Genomic DNA, 19841 nt, shown 5'->3' with positions numbered 1-19841 from the left:
GCCGGTTGCTGTGTTTGTCATCGTACAAACTCGCTGAACTGGATTTTCTCTGCATTTGTCTAAAACAAAACGACACCATTGAGTTTGTCTTTGGAACATCACCGTATTTTAGCTCAGTATGTTCACTCTGAATTTTGATGGAGACTGAGGCTGTGTTTACACGTACATTGACACCACTTAAAAAAAAACACAGCCCACTTTTTATGGCTGGGTTTCTACCCTCAACTTGTTTACTTATTCTGTAATCAGATCATTCTTTAATTACATTTTTTAAATTGATGAGTTACATGCTAGTTTCAGCTAAGGGGAAAATTATAATTTTATAGTAGGGATTGACTGATGTTATTTTCAGGGGCCAATACTGATACCAATTATTAGTAATCAGGCAGACTAATAACTAGCAATATTTGTAACAGATATACGTTTGTTGTAAAAAAAAAAATAACAATCTTTGTGTCAAAATTTAGAATTACTGGTAGAAAGTATAAGTAGAATTTACTCAAGTACTGCACAATTTTGAGGTACTTTACTTGAGTATCCATTTCTTCAACTTTATACTTCCACTCCACTATATTTATTTGATTACTTTATTTACTAGTTACTTTGCAGATTGAGATTATTTAGTGTTGATACGTTATTATTCATACTGTGTAACCAATCAGATAGTGTTGTGGGCGGACCACTGAGTGAGACCACAGACAGTAGTGACAACAAAGAAACCTGGATCAAAACTAAATTGTTTTGAGAAAAGAAACACAGATATAGATTATCAGAAAAAGGCTGAATACCAGCCCCGATAATCAGTCTATCCCTGTTCTGAAACTCACCAATGAATATAATGTACTAGTGCTATGATATATATCCCGATATAGTATTTTTTCTTAGAATTTATATATATATATATATTCAAATCAATCACATCTCTATTTTTGATAACCATGTGAATGAAAGGCAAATGAATGGCACTTTCTCCTTTTATTCGTGACTTTTTGCAGGACTGTCACAACAAATAAGAATATGTAAACAATGGAATTCCGGTTCCCCCTTTTCGGCACCTAATCTTCTTGGGGTTCTGCTTCTGTATCTGCGTCTGATGTAATGTTACTAGTAATGTTATTTTCGTCACAACCGTTAGCAAATCACAACTGTAGTGTACATTAACGTTAGTGTAGCAACAGTGCTAAACAAGTAGCCTTCATGTTAAAATTACGATCTAAACAACAGATTGTTATATCCATAAGACATTTTTATATCGCACTACGTAATATCGCACAGCTCTATAATGTACCTTGTTTCTATAATCTGTAAAATGTCAGTTTGTGGTTTTAGAGGTTATATGCCATACTAGTTACTTGGCCCGTCCTCTCATTCATATTAATGAGACCACTTAATTTGCCTAGTGGGGGTGCTGAGGCCCAGGCAAATAGCTGAACCTGGCTCAGTGTTTTCTAGTCAGTATGTTTCCATGCACACCTAAGTCGAGCTACAGTCATAGCTCGATTAGGCCATTTAATTGGACTACTACCATTGTCTCAGTATACAATCACCAGGGGAGAATCGACTTATTTTTATATATTTATGACTTAAAGTTCATTGATTTTCAAATTTTGGAAAACGCAAAACCACATCATCAGAAAAAAAAAATCCAAGAGCACAATCCTCAGCTGAAATCAGACAGTGGAAAGAAATAGAAATAGTATAGTAAAAATGACTAACTACAAAAATAAATAAATAAAATAGTTTTTTTTTAGAAATTCAATTTAGTACATTTTCAGTCGGACTAACATATTTACGTGGACTTTAAAAGTAGGGTTTCAGTCAGACTAACGCGATAGTTTGACCTTTTCTAACATCATATAAACACAGTGTAATGTTACTTCATCTATAATAATAAAATGAACTTTGAAAGTCCAATCTCACCTTATTATATACTCTGCAGTTTGCAGCCACTTGCAGATTTTAATGCATTGAAATTTTTGGTCTGAGCCCATGCCGAGGAAAACAGTGTAGTGACGTGATACAGCACTTCTTAATTCGTCTGTTACCTGTTTGACTAGCACTTTGTCACAGATACTTAGCTATCATTGTAAACTGAAATGTTTCCAGCAGTGTATGCAAAAAGGGATGGTCCTCTTACATAAGCAAAGCTAACAGTGAGGTTGTTTTAGAGCTTCGTTAGAGCTTAGAACAACATTAACAGAACTTCAGACATGCTTAGACTGAGTGCTGGTGGTGATTCAAACTGATGACGCATTCAGGTGCTGACTTTCTGCTTTGTGGTTTGATTGTGTGAAAATATGGTGTTTATAGTGGTTATGATGACGTCAACTCAGACTCTGAAACTTTTGAGTTGAGAAATCTTGTCTTTAAAAAAAAATTGTATTCCCTCTTTCTGCAGTTGTACAGCAAAGGCTACATTCAATACGATTTTTTCTTTTCTCTGAGTGTACAATTCAGAGTTACATCCCAGGAATGCGCCATTAACACACCCTTTGGTAATAGGCTGGGTTTGATGTGGTTCTTGTCCTGAACCACAGGCCACACAGCTCAGAGAACGAGTCTACTCTGCAAATTTTAACATAATCTGTACAACGTGTCATCTGATTGTTCTCACCTCCCACAGTATGCTGCAACAGTATTTAAGAAAGGGGATCTGTTTCTGTGCTGTGAATTTCTAAGTGACACTTCAGAATGTCATAAATGAGAGCTTGTCTTCTGTGTTCAGGTTTCGTCTGTGATGATTAACATGCCTGTGTGGCAGAGGTTGTATTTAATTATAAGCAACAAAAAGGTTTTATTCTTTTAAGTTTGTTCATGCTGTGTGAAGAATGCATTCTTAACTGAATTCATTCACACAACATGGGACAGTTGGTGTCTTGGTGAATGTCATCAGATTTTAGCATATTAAACATTTGCCACTTCCCCCATGTAAATTTGTCAGTGTCTCGTACCTGGATTCAAGCTTTAGATGATGAGACACTTTGATTAACTCTTACACGTGTTGGCCAGATCACAAATCAGATTTCAATCCGTCTTTGTTTTCCTGGCTACATCAGGGTCGGCCCTCCTCCAGTCCAGAAGAGGTAACGCAACTGAAGCTGTTTGCTAACTGCCAAAAGTACAAGAAGAATAACAACTTCTGCAGTTGAGTTAGATCAATAATCATTTAGCTAGCATTAGCTACCAACTGTCCATAAGGTAGCACAAGGATGAATTGTATTTCAGAACTGTGAGCAAGACCAATTGCCTTCGTGGCTCTAAGTCACGCAACTGTCGGCTGCACACGGAACATTCAGTGGTTGAAGTGATCATGGATTAGATAAACCAGACAGCAGCTCAGTGAGTCTTCAACCTGATTGTATTTGTAGAACTTACTGAAACAGTTTCCTCTTTTTGCTTTAATGAGACAGAGAACAGTGGCTATTGTCAGTGTCATTTAAGTTCCTGTTACTACATGGACAAAGGGGACAGGCCATCGATGTATTGCGAAAATCCGACCGTGAGTGACTATTTCCACAGACTGCTGACTGAAGTAGTTAAAGACTGAAAGATGTACAATGTAACGCTTAAGATAAAAAAAAATCACTGACGGGCTGCCTTGCCTGTGGGAAGTGGGAATGGGGTCAATTACCGATCTGTAGCGGGTTGACCCACGTATAAAAACAAAATGGTGTAGACCTGCTAATTTTGGTGGAAAGCAGCTTTATATAGACTGATGGATTTAAGCCATTTCAGCATCTAGCAACAATGCATCTCAGACCACCCCCATTGGATTTCAATCTATCTTGAATTCTTCATGGATGCATTCACGCTTCTTTTCAAGATCAGATAACTACCTGATCTGCCTGGGATGCATGAAGAGTCTCAGTGGAAATGGTTTGCCTTTGTTACCATTTGATAACCAGTGTGGAGTAACGTGTCTGAACATGTTTCAGCAGCTGCACAGCCCAGGATAAAAACACACTTACACCACATGTGCACACTATATCAAAAATAACACACATGCACACTCACAACCCCTCCTCTCTGAGAAGATCAGCGGGGGGGCAGGGGGCTGCATTCCCCACAAAAATCTGTCTGGGCAAAGCACATTCCTATGATGCAATAAAGTAAACAACACTCGGAAAAGTGTTGTTAAGACTGGAAAAAGCCTCTGTTGTTGTTTTCACTGTTACTGATTAATTGATGAACTGATTGATTAAATCTTCTAGAGCACAAAGCAATGAACAACAAGTCAGCAGAAACAACGGTCAGTCACGTGTCTCGTGTGTTTCAAAGTGTTGTGCTGAAACTAAAATTGAGAATAGTCCCTCGTCTGTGTTAAATCTATGACCGAACAACATCCTTTAAATGTAATTATGAATCTCTCAGTAATTATAGGGAACATTGTGAAATCACATAAATAAAGCAAAACTACAAGTGACATGGACAGCAAAGTTCCTTGATAAATAACTTCAACAAAATTTTCAATGTAAATTTGTCTTTTGATCGACACAAACTCTAAAGTTAAACAGGAACTTTGCCCATTTTCAACCAACGTTGTAGTGATCTACAATGTTGGAAGCTTATGCAACTGAGCAGTGGTACACCCAGAGCGCCCCACTTTTCTGCTGGCAAAAGTAGACAACAAAAATCCACAATCCTATTTTTATTGTGTTTGTTTTTTTCAAAAACACATTTTAGTGTACTGTTAAGATTTAACACCATCGTGTATGTTACTAGCTGACCGCAAAACTGTTTCCTATTTCAAAATGGACTCAATGGACACAGCCAAAACCAAGCAGCGTCCAACTTGCAGTACGTTGCATCCATCCTTCCAGTGGGAAATACATCTTTAAGGTTATTAAAATAATAATTTGGCATTGACGTCATACACTATAAAACTTGAAAAACTCTCTTGGTTAGACAAAAAAGGAAAATTGAATAGATCACCTGGGCTTTATTTATTTTTTTTACTATTTTCTGATGTTTTCTAGATTCATAATAAATGCTTAAGTGTATGTTTAGATTTTTGCACAGAAAACAAAAAAGGTCTTGTAATTGCCCATAAAAGTTCCCACTCTTAATTGATTCCCTTTTTTACCATTTAAAATAATAATCATGATCCCTGTTTAGCAAATTTAATTTAATTTTGGAATGCTGCTATCCTTCCAACCAGAGTAATCCACTAATCAGCAGTAGGGACAGAGGGTACTTTCCATATATTGGTTTATGCCCCACTACCTTCCCCTCTGCCCTCCCTGATACTTTGAAGGTGAATGGAATTTTTTGGTTTTTGATTTGGGTGAACTGACCCTTTTTAAAGTCACTCCCCAGACTGATTTAGATATGGATTTGGATGGCGAGCTAAAGGCTGATCAATGACATTTAATTTAGTTGCATAGTTGTTATGCAGCTGACCTGCCTTGTGCCAGCTTGAGCCATTGTTTTCCTACATCACAAAACGTGGCAGCAGCATCCTGCTTGGAATGCTACACAGCCACGTCTTTAGCATTATTTAAACAGCTCTTGTGAGGAAGATGTACAATTAATCAGCTTTAAACTGAGTCATGGCCCAGTTGTGTGCCTCGCCCTGTTGAGTGCTGCTCAGCCCACCCAGATGACATCATACAGGGAAATCAATGATACTCCACTGGTGCTGCTGTTAGCCAATTCGATTTAATGCCGCCAGTATGGGGGGGGGGGGGGTGTGTGTGTGTGTGTGTGTGTGAGTGTGTGAGTGTGTGTGTGAGTGAAATGGGATTATGTAACCTGGTGTCGGGTTGCTGTGTTTACGGGGAGGGAACTGGAGCCCATAACCATATTTAGGAAGAAGGCAGCTGAAGCACTGGTTTGTCGGATCACACAGAGCACCCACAGATAGAAGTTCCTCAAATCTTCTTAAAGGAGTTGCACTTAAACGTAATGATAGCTGTGAGAAATTTAAACTACAAGTAGATACATGATAGAAGAGCGGGGTACATGCAGTGCATATTGTTGGCTTCTCTTCCATTTTGGCTGGCTTCGCTGTGTTAACGAGCGCTGATATGTCCAGCAGGCCTTCTCCACTTTAATCACCAGCCACATGAGTGATTTATATTTTATTCTGTCACCAGCAGCTAAAGTACTCCCTACATACAGTGCATTCAGAAAGTATTCAGACCCCATCACATTTTGTTATGTTGCAGCCTAATGCTAAAATCATTTAAATTATTTTGTTCCCCCATCAATCTACAATCAATACACCATAATGATAAAGCAGAAACGGAATTTCAGAAATCTTGCAAATTTATTAAAAAGGAAAAACATTTATATAAATATTTAGACCTTTTGCTATGACAAATTTAGCTCAGGTGCCTCCCATTCTCTTAATCATCTTTGAGATGTTTCTCCACCTTGACTGGAGTCCACCTGAGCTAAATTCAACTGATTGGATATGATTTGGAAAGGCACACGTGTGTATATAAGGTGTCACAGCTGACAATGCATAACAGAGCAAAAACCAACCCATGAGGTCGGGGGAGAAGAGCCTTGGTAAGAGAGGTGACCAAGGCCCTGAGATCAGTAACTTGTTGACAAGGCTATCTTTTTATTAGCTTAATATCTAATTTGCATTATAGCACCAATGGACCCGAACATGATATAAAGACATGTTTGGACTTTGACTTTATTCCCCTTTGACTTGTCCGGACTCTATGCTCTAGATTCAACACTGTTTATAGTTCAATGCCTTGTTGAATATACTCTGGTAAAAGTCTGGTAGATCAACCTACTATGCTACATTCTTAGAGCAAAATAATGTGATGTGTTTCCATGCAGCTAACCTCTCCATCTGTCTCTGTTTGTCTGTCTAGGTACTGATATCTCAGTTGGAGAGGAGGTAGCCATCAAGTTGGAATGTGTGAAGACCAAACACCCGCAGCTCCACATAGAGAGCAAAATCTACAAGATGATGCAGGGTGGAGGTACTGTATAATCCTGAACACACCACACACACACACACACACTTTCACTGTCATTACATCATGTGTCATGTGTATTCACTCAGTTTGGCATTGTACACCAGTTAGGAACACTCGTATTAAAATCCATGGATGCCGAAGATCACTGTAGGGCCGACATGCTTAACATACTCTTGCACAGTCATGACCGCAGACCAGAGGCAGAGCAGAATGGGTCAGTAGCGGGGCATGTTATTTAGCATGGCTAAATGCTACAGACGGAGCACAAACGGACATGTCTGTGTAACGTGATGTTTCGCTTGTGATCACTCGGTTTGTTTTGGTGCCTCAGTTTAAAACGCACAGTAATGATCTGCCTCACATCCTGGTTGTCAACTGTTATTTTTAATCCGTCGATGAGGACAAACGATCACTGTAGGACCAGCATGCTAGAAGCATAACAACATAGCAGCTTCTCCTTTTGGCAAAGTAATCAGCAGGGGTTCCCAACACATCACACACACAGACCATGGAGTGCTGCTGCACAAACTTGTGGCGTTTTGCTGCACCATGTTATTTGGTCTGAATGTTCCCATAATCTGAGGGGATCAGTAGGATTTGCCTTATGGTGACCATGAATGTCTGTACTAAATGTCCTGGCAGTCCAAATTGTAGTTGTGGTCAATCTAACAACAAACTGACCTTGTTCAAAGCATTGCTAAAAAAACACCACACAGAAACACATTTCTTTGGATTTTGAATGACACCAGTGTAGATGCACCGGCACTGTGACACAAGAACTTCCCAATCAGAGTTGAGTACGTCAGTTTTGTGCCAACACTAAACATGCACACAAGTTTTAAGCTTGGGAGAAGAGGGAAAGAATCTGAGTCACACCGAGTTGGCGTGAACGGGGAGTTTACAGGGCTGTTGGGTATTTTTAAATGTTCTGCCAGCTCAGTAGTTTGTACCACATGTTGAAAAAGACCAACAACTGCATTCAGTAATCACACTCTCACTGCCGAGGTGGCCACTGAAACCCCTGTGACATGTTTCAGCTTAGTTTTCAAACTAGTTTTCCTTCACTGGCTAATGAATACACTCTGATCTCAGTAACTCTGTTCATCTAGCCAAATGTCGACTGAACTTAGCACACACAGCACAGGAGACAGTTTGTCTCTGTAAGCACAACTGTGCATACGCATGCATTTGTATTTTTGTTCCAGCAGTGGGGATTTATTGGGGCACAGTGGCTGACCCAGACTGTGGGATGTATTTGCGTTTGTATGTATATAAATAGCTGATGCAGAGTGTGCTGCTAGGTGCTGAGCAGCAGCATTTTGTTGCCGTCTGCCTGTAGAAGGAAATGCCAGATGGCCTCTTCGCCCTGGCAACGTCAGCCAATTACCAGCTACTACTAAACCAGCTGGCCCCTGCCTTAACACTCCTCCTGTGTGTCAGGGCATGGACACCGTGTACATGACCAGGCCTTTCAGATAGCCATTTCTACCGATAATGCCTAGCCTCATCGAATTGGACTTTGCATACGTTTGCTTGTAAGCATTTAGAATAATGCTCACAATAAAGGCATCTGTGTAAAAAAAGAGCTATATGTATCATATTGACCAAGCTGTTGAATATTATTTTGTTATAATATAACAATATTTTATGGCAACTCCACTGATGGTTCCCTCCTAAAATGTTAACTTTGTCCTCCCAACTCATTTAAGATTTTTATGATTAATAACCTACAGGGCATATCAACATAACTATTAATCAAGGGGGAATGATCTTCAGTAAGCTTCCTTCTGTAACAAACAGAAGAATAATCATGGACACAATGACTGATGGGCTGTCTTTATCACATCACATTAGGGTTGCAATTACAGATTGGTTTATCAAGTAATGGCTTTATCAAAGTCTTGATTTGTCTGACCAACAGTAAAATAAAAGTCATAGATGCACCGTTTACAATAATACGAAGGAGCATTTTTTTGCCGAGATTGGAGCAGCTGGAACCAGCATGTTTTCGCATTTTTGTTTGACAAATGACCATCACTTAACCAATCATAGAAATAGTTGCCTAGTTGTTAATTTTCTTCAGATTGTCTATGCAATTGGACCCCAGGAAGACTAGCGGTGCTCTAGAGCGCAGCTAATGGGGATCCGAACAAATAAAAACAAAAAGCAATTAATCAGCTAATAGTTTGAGCTCACGTTTGCAAATTTTTCATGATCGTTGATGTGATGCAACTGTGACACATCACCTGCCATTGTCTGATTTGGTACTCGAGGGGGCGCACTATGGGTGGACATGATTGAAGTCCTTATTTGTCAACACTATGGAGTTTCAGCAGTGAGCACTAAAGAGTCACACTTACACTTTGCTCAAAGTTTATATGAGTGTCTTAAAAAAAAAGACCTAAGAAGAATGTTTAGAGCAGGATACACAAGATAAGGACCATTCTTCAGAGCATTTATCAGTGGGCCAGGTAGTAAGTCATGAAACACATTTATCTTACATCTTAATCCTTTTCTCTTCCCTCCTTTTCTCCAGTGGGTATTCCGACTATCAAGTGGTGTGGGGCTGAGGGCGACTACAATGTGATGGTGATGGAGTTGTTGGGGCCCAGCCTGGAGGATCTGTTCAACTTCTGCTCTCGGAAATTCAGCCTCAAGACAGTCCTGCTGCTGGCTGACCAGATGGTGAGAGCCAGAGAGGAAGAGAAACAAAGGGGAAGGGGCGGGTGCAAACTGGACATTTTTTACTTTTTAATACTCCTTTAACAGTAGGAAAAACATGTCATTCTGCATTGCAGTAACACAAAACACCACCACACAGTACTGGATTGATCCCAATTGGATCTAAAGTGTGATTTGAATCCAAATTGATTTATCCTCTCAAACTCTCACCTCCCCCCTTAGATCAGTCGCATTGAATACATCCACTCCAAGAACTTCATCCACAGAGACGTGAAGCCAGACAATTTCCTGATGGGGCTGGGCAAGAAGGGCAACCTGGTCTACATAATCGACTTCGGCCTGGCCAAGAAATACCGTGACGCCCGCACACACCAGCACATCCCCTACCGCGAGAACAAGAACCTGACCGGCACTGCCCGCTACGCCTCCATAAACACACATCTGGGCATTGGTAAGACTACAAAACCCTGCCTTATGTTATGAACGGATTAAACCACCTGGCTGCTGATCTGACATTATCCTCTGTGTGTCTACAGAACAGTCCAGACGGGACGACCTGGAGTCGTTGGGCTATGTCCTCATGTATTTCAACCTGGGCTCTCTTCCCTGGCAAGGCCTCAAAGCCGCCACCAAGAGGCAGAAGTACGAACGCATCAGTGAGAAGAAAATGTCCACTCCCATTGAAGTCCTCTGCAAAGGCTACCCATGTATGTTTCGCTGCTCCCTCCCATCTTTTATTGGTTCTGTGTAGTATGTAACTCAACAGTCATAACGTTTTATATATACTACTTTTCATATCGACAAGGAAGTCTGTGATTGTATTATCTTTGCCATAAAGTTGCAGTGTAGGCCATGTGTGAGTGAACTTTCCCGTCTTCTTGGTCCTCCACAGCGGAGTTTGCCACCTACCTGAATTTCTGCCGCTCTCTGCGGTTCGATGACAAGCCCGATTACTCGTACCTCCGCCAGCTCTTCAGGAACCTCTTCCACAGACAGGGCTTCTCCTACGACTATGTCTTCGACTGGAATATGCTCAAATTTGTAAGTTTTATTGTCACATTGAGGGGATTAACTTCATTCTTTGTCATCACCAAAGTCAGTCCCTGCTCCCACAGTCCTTACAGCTGATAGGGTACATTCTGAAGTAGGCATGGGATGATATGAAAATGTAATCTTAGTTGTGATTATCCTGGCCAAAATAATTGTGATTCACGATATTATCCCAATTATCATCAAGTATGCTTAAAACTTTTGGCACAAATACATACTGGAATCACTTTACCTTACATTCAAACTAAACAAAAACAAATGAACTCAACTCGAGTCAAAAATTTCCAAGATCTGGAAGACGACCTTTACAACCGGAACAACAAGATTCTTGTGTGACAAAATAATTTCAATTCAAAGGTCCACGTACTAGCTTTTTCTGAGCATGAGGTGTGTTCAACAAGTAGAGTACTGAAATGTGTATAATTACAGTAACACTAGATCTAATATCTATAAGATCTACACATTTCATCAAGATCTGTACATACAAGAACACTACACAGAAGCACTTTTTGTACAAGGTTGACTGCCCAATTACAAACACAAATGTTACCTTAAGCCAAACTAATTTGGCCAAAATAACAAGTTGTATTTCCAAAAAGTGATATTTGATGTCAAATGCTATGCATCCCAAAATAGACCATATGGCTTGCTGTCTGGTAGCCTTCACATCTCCAAAAACATGAGAGCCAATTTTCATGAAAATCAACCCACACATCTAAACTCTAAATAAACCCTCTCATAGATTGATTTGCCAGAGAAAAAAATAACAGTTCTGTGTGTGTGTCTGTGTCTGTTTGTTTGTGTGTGTGTGTGTGTGTGTCTGTGTCTGTCAGGGTGCCAACAGGGCCGTTGAGGACGCAGAGAGGGAACGTCGGGAGCGGGAGGAGAGGCTGAGGCACAGCAGGAACCCCGCGGCCAGGGGCATGGCCTCAGCCTCAGGAAGAGCCAGGGCAGCTCAGGACGTGGCAGCCCCCTCACCACTCAACCCCGCTGCACACACAGGTCAGCACATACTCTCACACACACACTTTTAAAAGGAATAGAGAAGCTGGAATCAACCGATTGAATGGTCATTAGTTTTTAAAGTGATTCACTGCTGGTATTGATTTCAGCTTAGGACTCTCTCGGCTTTGCCATCCATTGACTTCATCATTTGACTTCTTGTACCTTTCCATCTTTCAGGTTTGGAGAAGGAGAGGAAGGTGAGCATGCGTCTTCATCGTGGGGCACCTGTCAACATCTCCTCCTCAGACCTGACGGGACGCCAGGAAACATCTCGCATGTCCACCTCACAGGTAACACACACACACACGCACAAAGACACAAACTGTGCTTGGTTATGTAATGTCTAGGGGTGTAACAATTCACCGATATGAATCAGAAATCAGTTTTCAAAGTTTAAGATACGACTGATACGAAGACCTCTGGATCGATCTAAATGTACTGCAAACCGGTCGATGGCCCAATTTTAAAGTTATGAATCAGTTGCTTGCAGCTGCTATGCTGCTACTTCCTCACAGCATCTTCAAACTCTTTTAAAAGTTCAAAGGTTGGCACTAAATACGTCACAAGGTTAGCTTAACATTGCCTGCCAGGTAAAAACAAAAGCAACATGTCCGACAATGGCGACAAGATTTACAATGCACCGTCAAATCTAAAATCAAAAGTTTGGAAGAGATTTGGATTTTATAAGAAGGACGGAAAGTTGGACAAAAAGCAGGCTGGTTGTAAGCTCTGTAGAAAAGTGTTTAAGTACAGTAGTAGCACAACAAACTAGCATTCATCTGGTGAGATGGCATGGTGAAACGTGTAGACAACGAGGATGCTAGTAAAGCTAGCACTAGGAAGAACACGCAGGACAAAGACACGGAGCTTAAACACTTTTTTCAGCCACAATTTAGCCACAACTGGGCGAGGTCTAACGTTATCACAGCATCTATAGCCCGTTTTATTGCTAAGGACTTACAACCTGTCTGCTTTTGAACGTGTTGCTATCATTAGCTGTATCCTGTGACTGCTGGTAGTACTAGACAGTGTTAACTGTCATTGTCTACTTACATTATGTACTGAATTGAACCATACTGCACCCTGTTTACTGTCTACTGACTGCACAGTGCGCACTGTTAAGTTCATCCAACTTTTGAGTTGGTTATCAGTAGTAAACATTTGTCTGATTGTTAATCATAGGTGTGATTCCATACACATTACTAGGAAGCAGAGGATACAGACAGTCAGGGACATCCAGTTCAGAGAGGTCTAGTGCAGACAGATCCAGCTCACATAGACCCTGCTCATACAGATCCAGACAACAGGATAGTTGTTCCTCAGATCCAGGATGAGACAACAGATGTGTTTTTTATACACCGATGTGAATGCTGATAAAGATACACATAATAGTAAGAAAAATATGTAGGATTCCCTGGACGTCCCTTGTCTTATGAAATATCTATTTGAAGGTAAGCAATGCCACTATTACAAAATTGGCTTCCTCTAATTTATAATAGAAAATGAATGTCTACATGAAACAAAGGATTGGATTGTATCGCACCGAAACCAGATCAAATGGAATCGTATGAAATCGTTCCATAATAAAAAGAATCATCCCTGAATCGTTCGTGTATCTAGATAAGTATCAGATCAAGTGAGAGACGCACACCCCTAGTAATGTCCTTAATTAGGTCTAATGTACCAAACTACGTATGAGCTGTAGGGCAGGAGAAGATGTACAGGAATTAAAAAAGAACAAAGTGAGGACTTTGCATTGTAAATATTATGAAATATATAAACCATACATCATAACGGAACACACATTGTTCATCAGTACATACAGATCTGCTTCAGGACAAAGCACTTCCCTTTTCACTTGTTCCAAATGTTAGTTTGTATTTGCATTTTACATTGAAAATTAATCACTGACATGAAGCAACCAATTAGCAGCTGTAGTTTGGTAACAGCAGAGCTTAGTGAGACAGACTAATGAGAACAGTAGAGATATGAGGGTGAATAAGCATTTGTCTTCTTTTGGATGTAGTTTAAGAGCATCTCCTACCATCCTACTGGCAGTGTGGGTCTGAACAGAGCAGCTGAGCTCCTCCCAACAGCTCTGAAGTCTTCATTATGTCCTTTGTTCTTTTCTTTGTTATTGACCTAGTGCTCCCCCAAGAGGTCAAAGAGTGTAACAGCCAAAGTCTAAAAATTATTGTTTACTGCAACCAACAGCAGTGGTGCTACAAACAAATTAAGGAGCAAGACGTTGACTTAATGTCTAGTTTTGTTTGGCATGTGTTCGTGTGCTTTCAATTAGTGTCAACCTGAAACCATAACGGGCCTTTTTTCTGTTGATTTTGTAATTATGAATCATGTTCAGATAGATGGATTTAATTCTCTGCTGATGTGGAGTTTAAATCCCAGCCCTGTTTTATTTCTTTTAAGCAGTGTTAGTGCTGTGTTTGGGTTCTCATTAAAAGACCTGATCAAAGGGCTCGTCCTATTGAGACAATATTTAATTTCAGTTTTGGCAGAACTGCACAGTCTGGAGTGCTTTCAACTCAGTTTTCATAAGGATGATGTTTTCACTTGAAACCTCACAGTTTAAAGACAATTTAAAAACAGTTTAACTCTGAATAATTTTGAAGATTTTGTGGCCGTAATAAAAAACTTTTGATTTCATTTTTTTTTAATTTAATCATTTGAAGGCATTTTTGCCTTTTAATAGTTTGACATTATAGTAAAAAAGGAAACCCAGTAAGATACTTGCCTGAACACGCCCTTCACATATGTGATACCTGCACTCAAACCCAAACTCAGCCCTGTGCCTGCACATTTACATAACATGACTTCATGGGTTTGGAGTGCAAACCAAAATCATGTATTTTTCCACAGTCTGTACTTGAGTCTCAAGTCCATGTCATGTGACTCGAGTCCACACCTCTGGTTGATATTGTGAGAGTGACGGTGGGAATCATTTAACTCAAAGCAGCAGATTTAAAGCAGAATTCTGTGTTTTTTATATTTACATGTTTAGGTGTGTAAATGATTTATATTTAGCCGGTCTAATAGATCACCTCAGCTGGCAACCACGACACGACCAACCACGACCCTTTTGAGCAGCTCCGACCATCAAAGTTGCAGCCGCTTGAAATGCCTGTTTTGACCACTGACAGGCTGAGGTTGTTATTCTGTGTCTGACTACGTTAGGGAAGTGATTGGTACCTTTTTCTTGAATAATAAGATCCAACACAAGTCTCATTCAAGGAAAAGTCGCTCTGAAATCTTGCGAGGTGAGTTGTTGCATTGCCTCATCTACACTGCTCAAAAAAATAAAGGGAACACTTAAACAACACAATGTACCTCCAAGTATATCACACTCGTGTGAAATCAACCTGTCCAGTTAGGAAGCAACACTAATTGTGAATCAATTTCACCTGTTGTTGTGCAAATGAAACAGACAACAGGTGGAAATGAGAGGCAATTAGCAAGACTACCCCTATAAAGGAGTGGTTCTGCAGGTGTGACCACAAACCATTACTCTGTTCCCGTTGTTTCTGGCTGATGTTTTGGTCACTTTGGAATTTTTTAGTGTTCCCTAGAGGTACAGTAGCATGAGGCGGTGTCTACAACCAACAGAAGTTGCTCAGGTTGTGCAGCTCATCCAAGATGGCACATCAATGCGAGCCGTGGCAAGAAGGTTTGCTGTGTCTGTCAGCACAGTGTCCAGAGCATGGAGGAGATACCAGGAGACAGGCCAGTACACCAGGAGACGTGGAGGGGGCCGTAGAAGGGCAACAAGCCAGCAGCAGGACTGCTACCTCCTCCTCTGTGCAAGAAGGAACAGGAGGAGCACTGCCAGAGTCCTGCAAAACGACCTCCAGCAGGCCACTAATGTGCATGTTTCTGCTCAAACTGTCAGAAACAGACTCCACGAGGGTGGTATGATGGCCCGACGTCCAGAAGTGAGGCCTGTTCTTACAGCCAGACACCGTGCAGGGCGATTGGCATTTGCCAGAGAACACCAATATTGGCAAACACGCCAATGGCGCCCTGTGCTCTTCACAGATGAGAGCAGGTTCACACTGAGCACATGTGACAGACGTGACAGAGTCTGGAGACGCCATGGAGAACGTTATGCTGCCTGCAACATCCTCGAGCATGACCGGTTTGGTGGTGGGTCAGTAATGGTGTGGGGTGGCATTTCTTTGGCTGGCCGCACAGCCCTCCATGTGCTAGCCAGAGGTACCCTGACTGCCATTAGGTACCGGGATGAGATCCTCAGACCCATTGTGAGACCATATGCTGGTGCAGTGGGCCCTGGGTTCCTTCTAATGCATGACAATGCCAGGCCTCATGTGGCTGAAGTGTGTCGCCAGTTCCTCCATGATGAAGGTATTGATGCTATGGACTGGCCTGCCTGTTCCCCAGACCTGAATCCAATTGAGCGAATCTGGGACATCTTGTTTCGTTCCATCCACCAACGCCACGTTGCACCACAGACTGTCCAGGAGTTGGCTGATGCTTTAATCCAAGTCTGGGAGGCGATCCCTCAGGAGAACAACCGCCACCTCATCAGAAGCATGCCCAGGCGTTGTAGGGAGGTCATACAGGCACGTGGAGGCCACACACACTATTGAGCCTCATTTTGTCTTGTCTGGAGGAATTTTCGTTGACGTTGGAGCAGCCTGCAATGTGATTTTCCACTTTAATTTTGAGTATGGTTCTGAATCCAGACCTCCATGGGATGATAATTTAGATTTACATTGATAATTTTTATGTTATTTTGTTCTCAATATATTGAATAATGATTTTCAACTGCAATATTTCATTAATTGAGATCGAAGATGTGTTGTTTAAGTGTTCCCTTTATTTTTTTGAGCAGTGTAGTTTGTCAACATCAATTCAATATTCAGTCATGACTTTGGAAATACATTCTTGCTAGTAGTTCCTCTATGTAAACTCCAAACTCCTTTCTCCAACTGTCATCTTCCTGCAACAACTCAAGATCTCACAAGATTTCAGAGTTTCACTTCTCCTTGAACGATACATGTGTTTCAAACAGAATGAATCTTATTATTTAAGGTTTCGATCTGTACGAATTGTTTCTTTAATGTTATCAGACACAGCCTCAGCCTGTCAATGGTAAAAACAAGCACTTTCAGTGGACACAACTTTGTTATGAATTATGTTGCAGCCATTGCAGCCGTGGCCTGGCAGCCAGCCTGGATGGTGCACTTTGAATCATTTACTGACCAAAGCATGTACTGTAAATATTTTATCGTAAATATTCCCCGTTAATGTTAAGTTATATGCTCTTTGCTGTTAGTTTGTATGGATTATGTTAATGATGTCATTTTTTTTTTTTTTCTTGGGTCATCTCCAGGCTCTGTCCCGGGTCACACCTAGCGGCCTCCAGTCTGCAGCACCACGGTGAAACTCTACCATCCACCTGTGCACCATGGAGGCCTCAACATGCACCACCTGCAACACACACACTAACACACACACACATACACACACACACACACACACATACAGGACTCATAATTGACACAGAGGACTACCAACCATTGCACAAGAGTCTGGCTGCACTCTTGTTCACTCGACAGAGGAAGGAGTGCACCACCCAGAGTGTGTGTGTTTGTGTGTGAGAGAGATGGGCAGGTGGAGTACAGTCTGGTTGTCTTCACCACCTTGGCAAAGTAGCAGCCTCAGCCTCCCTTCTTGTCACATGGAAGATGTGGAAACACTACCTTCCTCCTCCTTACTGTTGATGAAGCCATGGATTCACTTTTCTCTGGCATCTTTTTTTTTGTAATTAACTTTGATTTTACTTTTTGTTCTTTTAGCATTAAAACATCTATTACACCAGCTCCACTGGTCAGACTTCTCAAGGGTTTGGAAATAGAGAATGACGAGTCTGTTAGCTGTTGAAAGTAGTGTGCAGGACTTTTTTAATTATGGAAGCAGGAAGACACGTGATCCATCCTGGCAGTGTAAAAGGACAGTGCCTAAACTCTGTTTTGTTTCCTGAGAGGGTCCTTAAATCCCTTTTTGTAGGTGTTTTAGGTTAAATGTAAAATAGATAGGGGGATTACCCCCTTGTTTTAAAAATGGGACAAGGGGTTTTGATGTTCTATTTTTAAAGGTGATCCCATAGTATGAGTTTGGGTTCCCTTTTTTTCATTTCTTTTGGTCCTCCTCAGGTGCGTTGGAACCAGGACGTACATCCAAAAACACGCAGCACATTCTCTTTCTGTCTTCAGGTTGTGACTGCAGTGTGCTGCTTGGGAAAGCTGTGAATGAAACAGGAGGTCGATCTGTCCACATTGAATGGATGAGTTGTTTTTTTTAACCCGGTGCATAGTGATGTGGTTTTGTGTGTGTGTTTGTGTGGTTCTGTCGTAGGCTTATGCAGGCTCAAATGGGTGGGGATGAACATATTGTTTAGGGTTTTAACTCCTTTGTCTCCTAAACCTCACTCTACAACATTTAACTGTCTGCTTCCATTTTCTATTTAGACCTTAAACGCTCATTTTCTGTCTTACGCTTGTAACCCGCCTGTCAGGATGTGCCTGTCCAGCACTATCCCAGTAGACGGCACAATGAAAATCAACCTCACAGGTGCTAGTAATGTCCTTTCCAATGTAATGAAACTAGTTGGAGTTAAGTTTTCCCCCATGTACATCGCACTACCTGGGTTAGAGTTGAACTCTACAATAGTGGCATAATAATGGTTATTTTTGTCCATTTGCAGGATTATATTTGAGACATGCATCATAGTTAGCAAGACAAACGGCACAATACACGGTTATTTCCAACCGTAGCCCATTCCAGTTCATTTAATATTGAGAATGCGCCATTACACAACATTTTAGTTCATGATTGTTAACAATTAAACTATGTATGTACACTTTAGTAAAGCCAGTCAGTTTAGATGCGATGTCTTCGATGTCTGACACTCAAATGCATATCATATTTACACCAAATTTACACATTGTAGAACTGGGTGATGTTCACAGTGTAATATGGCAATGGGTGATGACATTGTTGTGTCACAAACGCCAAGTACTCCAGCCTTACGGCAAGTCTGAGAGGACATACTACTTTCTTGTGCTCTTCGGTGGGGGCCAGTAGACGATAGCAGTCTACTGGCCCAACCCTAATCAGTTGAGATTACTACTTAGCTTGTCAAAGTAGTTGTAGAACAGCTTCTGTTTCTCTGGAAAAGCTTAAAAAAACCCAAAAAAAACAGTTAAAGTTAGAGAAACAACAGGACAACCAAACATCATCAGACTTAATGTAACCAATTTAGGACATCCCCATCAGAAAGTCAGATGAGCGTTATGAGAGTCCAGATAGAAAATAGACTGGTGTGCTTTAACATCATGATAAATGCAAGTGAGGAGGTTTTGGAGAGCTCTGGACGGAGTGTGTTCCTAAGACAAGATCACAGCTGAGTCCCAACAGAACGGTACTGGAGCTGCTCAGACTCACGTGGCTTTCAGTGACTTGTGACCTTCCGTCAAGAGTAGACTGGATCTGGAGCAATCGGCCGAGCTGACTGATGAATCCTGCAGATTTTGAACTAGAAAATTCTCTATGTGGTAGACTGCTTACAAGGTATTGTAGGCCATATTCTGTAGATAAAGGGGGTAGGGGTTGTAGTGGTAATTTGTACATGTCTGTTCTGTTGTTGTGTATAGGATGTGCCTACTCTGTCTGCCACGTCCGCAGGAGCCGCTGTACGGTTTCAGATGAGGACGACAGTGTATGGAGGGACTGGGAATGCCTCACTTCATTAGAGTTCCTGCTAAGACAGTTTCTTTTGATTAAATATACTTCACCTGTGGGCTTGAAAAACAAAAAAAGTGATGGATTAAATTGTTTGTCTCACTGATGATGGCTATGATAAATGCAAGTACACTTTACATGGGAGAATAGTTTCAGTGTGTCACGTCTGCTTCTCTCGGTTATTTCTTATTTTGTCACCTCTTGTCAAGTTTGGCTTTTAACTACAGTGGAGATGGTTGCTCATGTCCAACAATGCATCTCTTACTGTGGATTCATGGGAAGTCTTTCTTTTCCACTCCTACCTTAAGACTTTTGCTCCTCATTTGTAATGCCACTGTATTTGTGTATTTTAAAATTGTGTAAATAAATTAATAAGTACTTGTA

General features: G+C 41.1%; 1 protein-coding gene across 1 annotated transcript in view; it reads left to right on the top strand.

The window, feature by feature from the left end:
* Nucleotides 1-19841, top strand: part of csnk1da (casein kinase 1, delta a) — a 23702-nt gene extending 3861 nt beyond the window's left edge. The window contains exons 2-9 of the mRNA XM_084372294.1: nt 6834-6944; nt 9478-9626; nt 9846-10074; nt 10160-10330; nt 10516-10664; nt 11507-11675; nt 11856-11968; nt 17047-19841. Of these exons, the coding sequence (XP_084228420.1) occupies nt 6834-6944; nt 9478-9626; nt 9846-10074; nt 10160-10330; nt 10516-10664; nt 11507-11675; nt 11856-11968; nt 17047-17097 (1142 nt within the window). The 3' untranslated portion in view covers nt 17098-19841. The remainder of the gene's footprint in view (nt 1-6833; nt 6945-9477; nt 9627-9845; nt 10075-10159; nt 10331-10515; nt 10665-11506; nt 11676-11855; nt 11969-17046) is intronic.

This window comes from Pagrus pagrus (assembly GCF_965226575.1).
Source record: "Pagrus pagrus genome assembly, chromosome: 13".
NCBI classification, from domain to species: Eukaryota; Metazoa; Chordata; class Actinopteri; order Spariformes; family Sparidae; genus Pagrus; species Pagrus pagrus.
The sequence above is the reverse complement of the archived record's forward strand: the minus strand, read 5'-3'. Positions and strand labels throughout refer to the sequence as shown.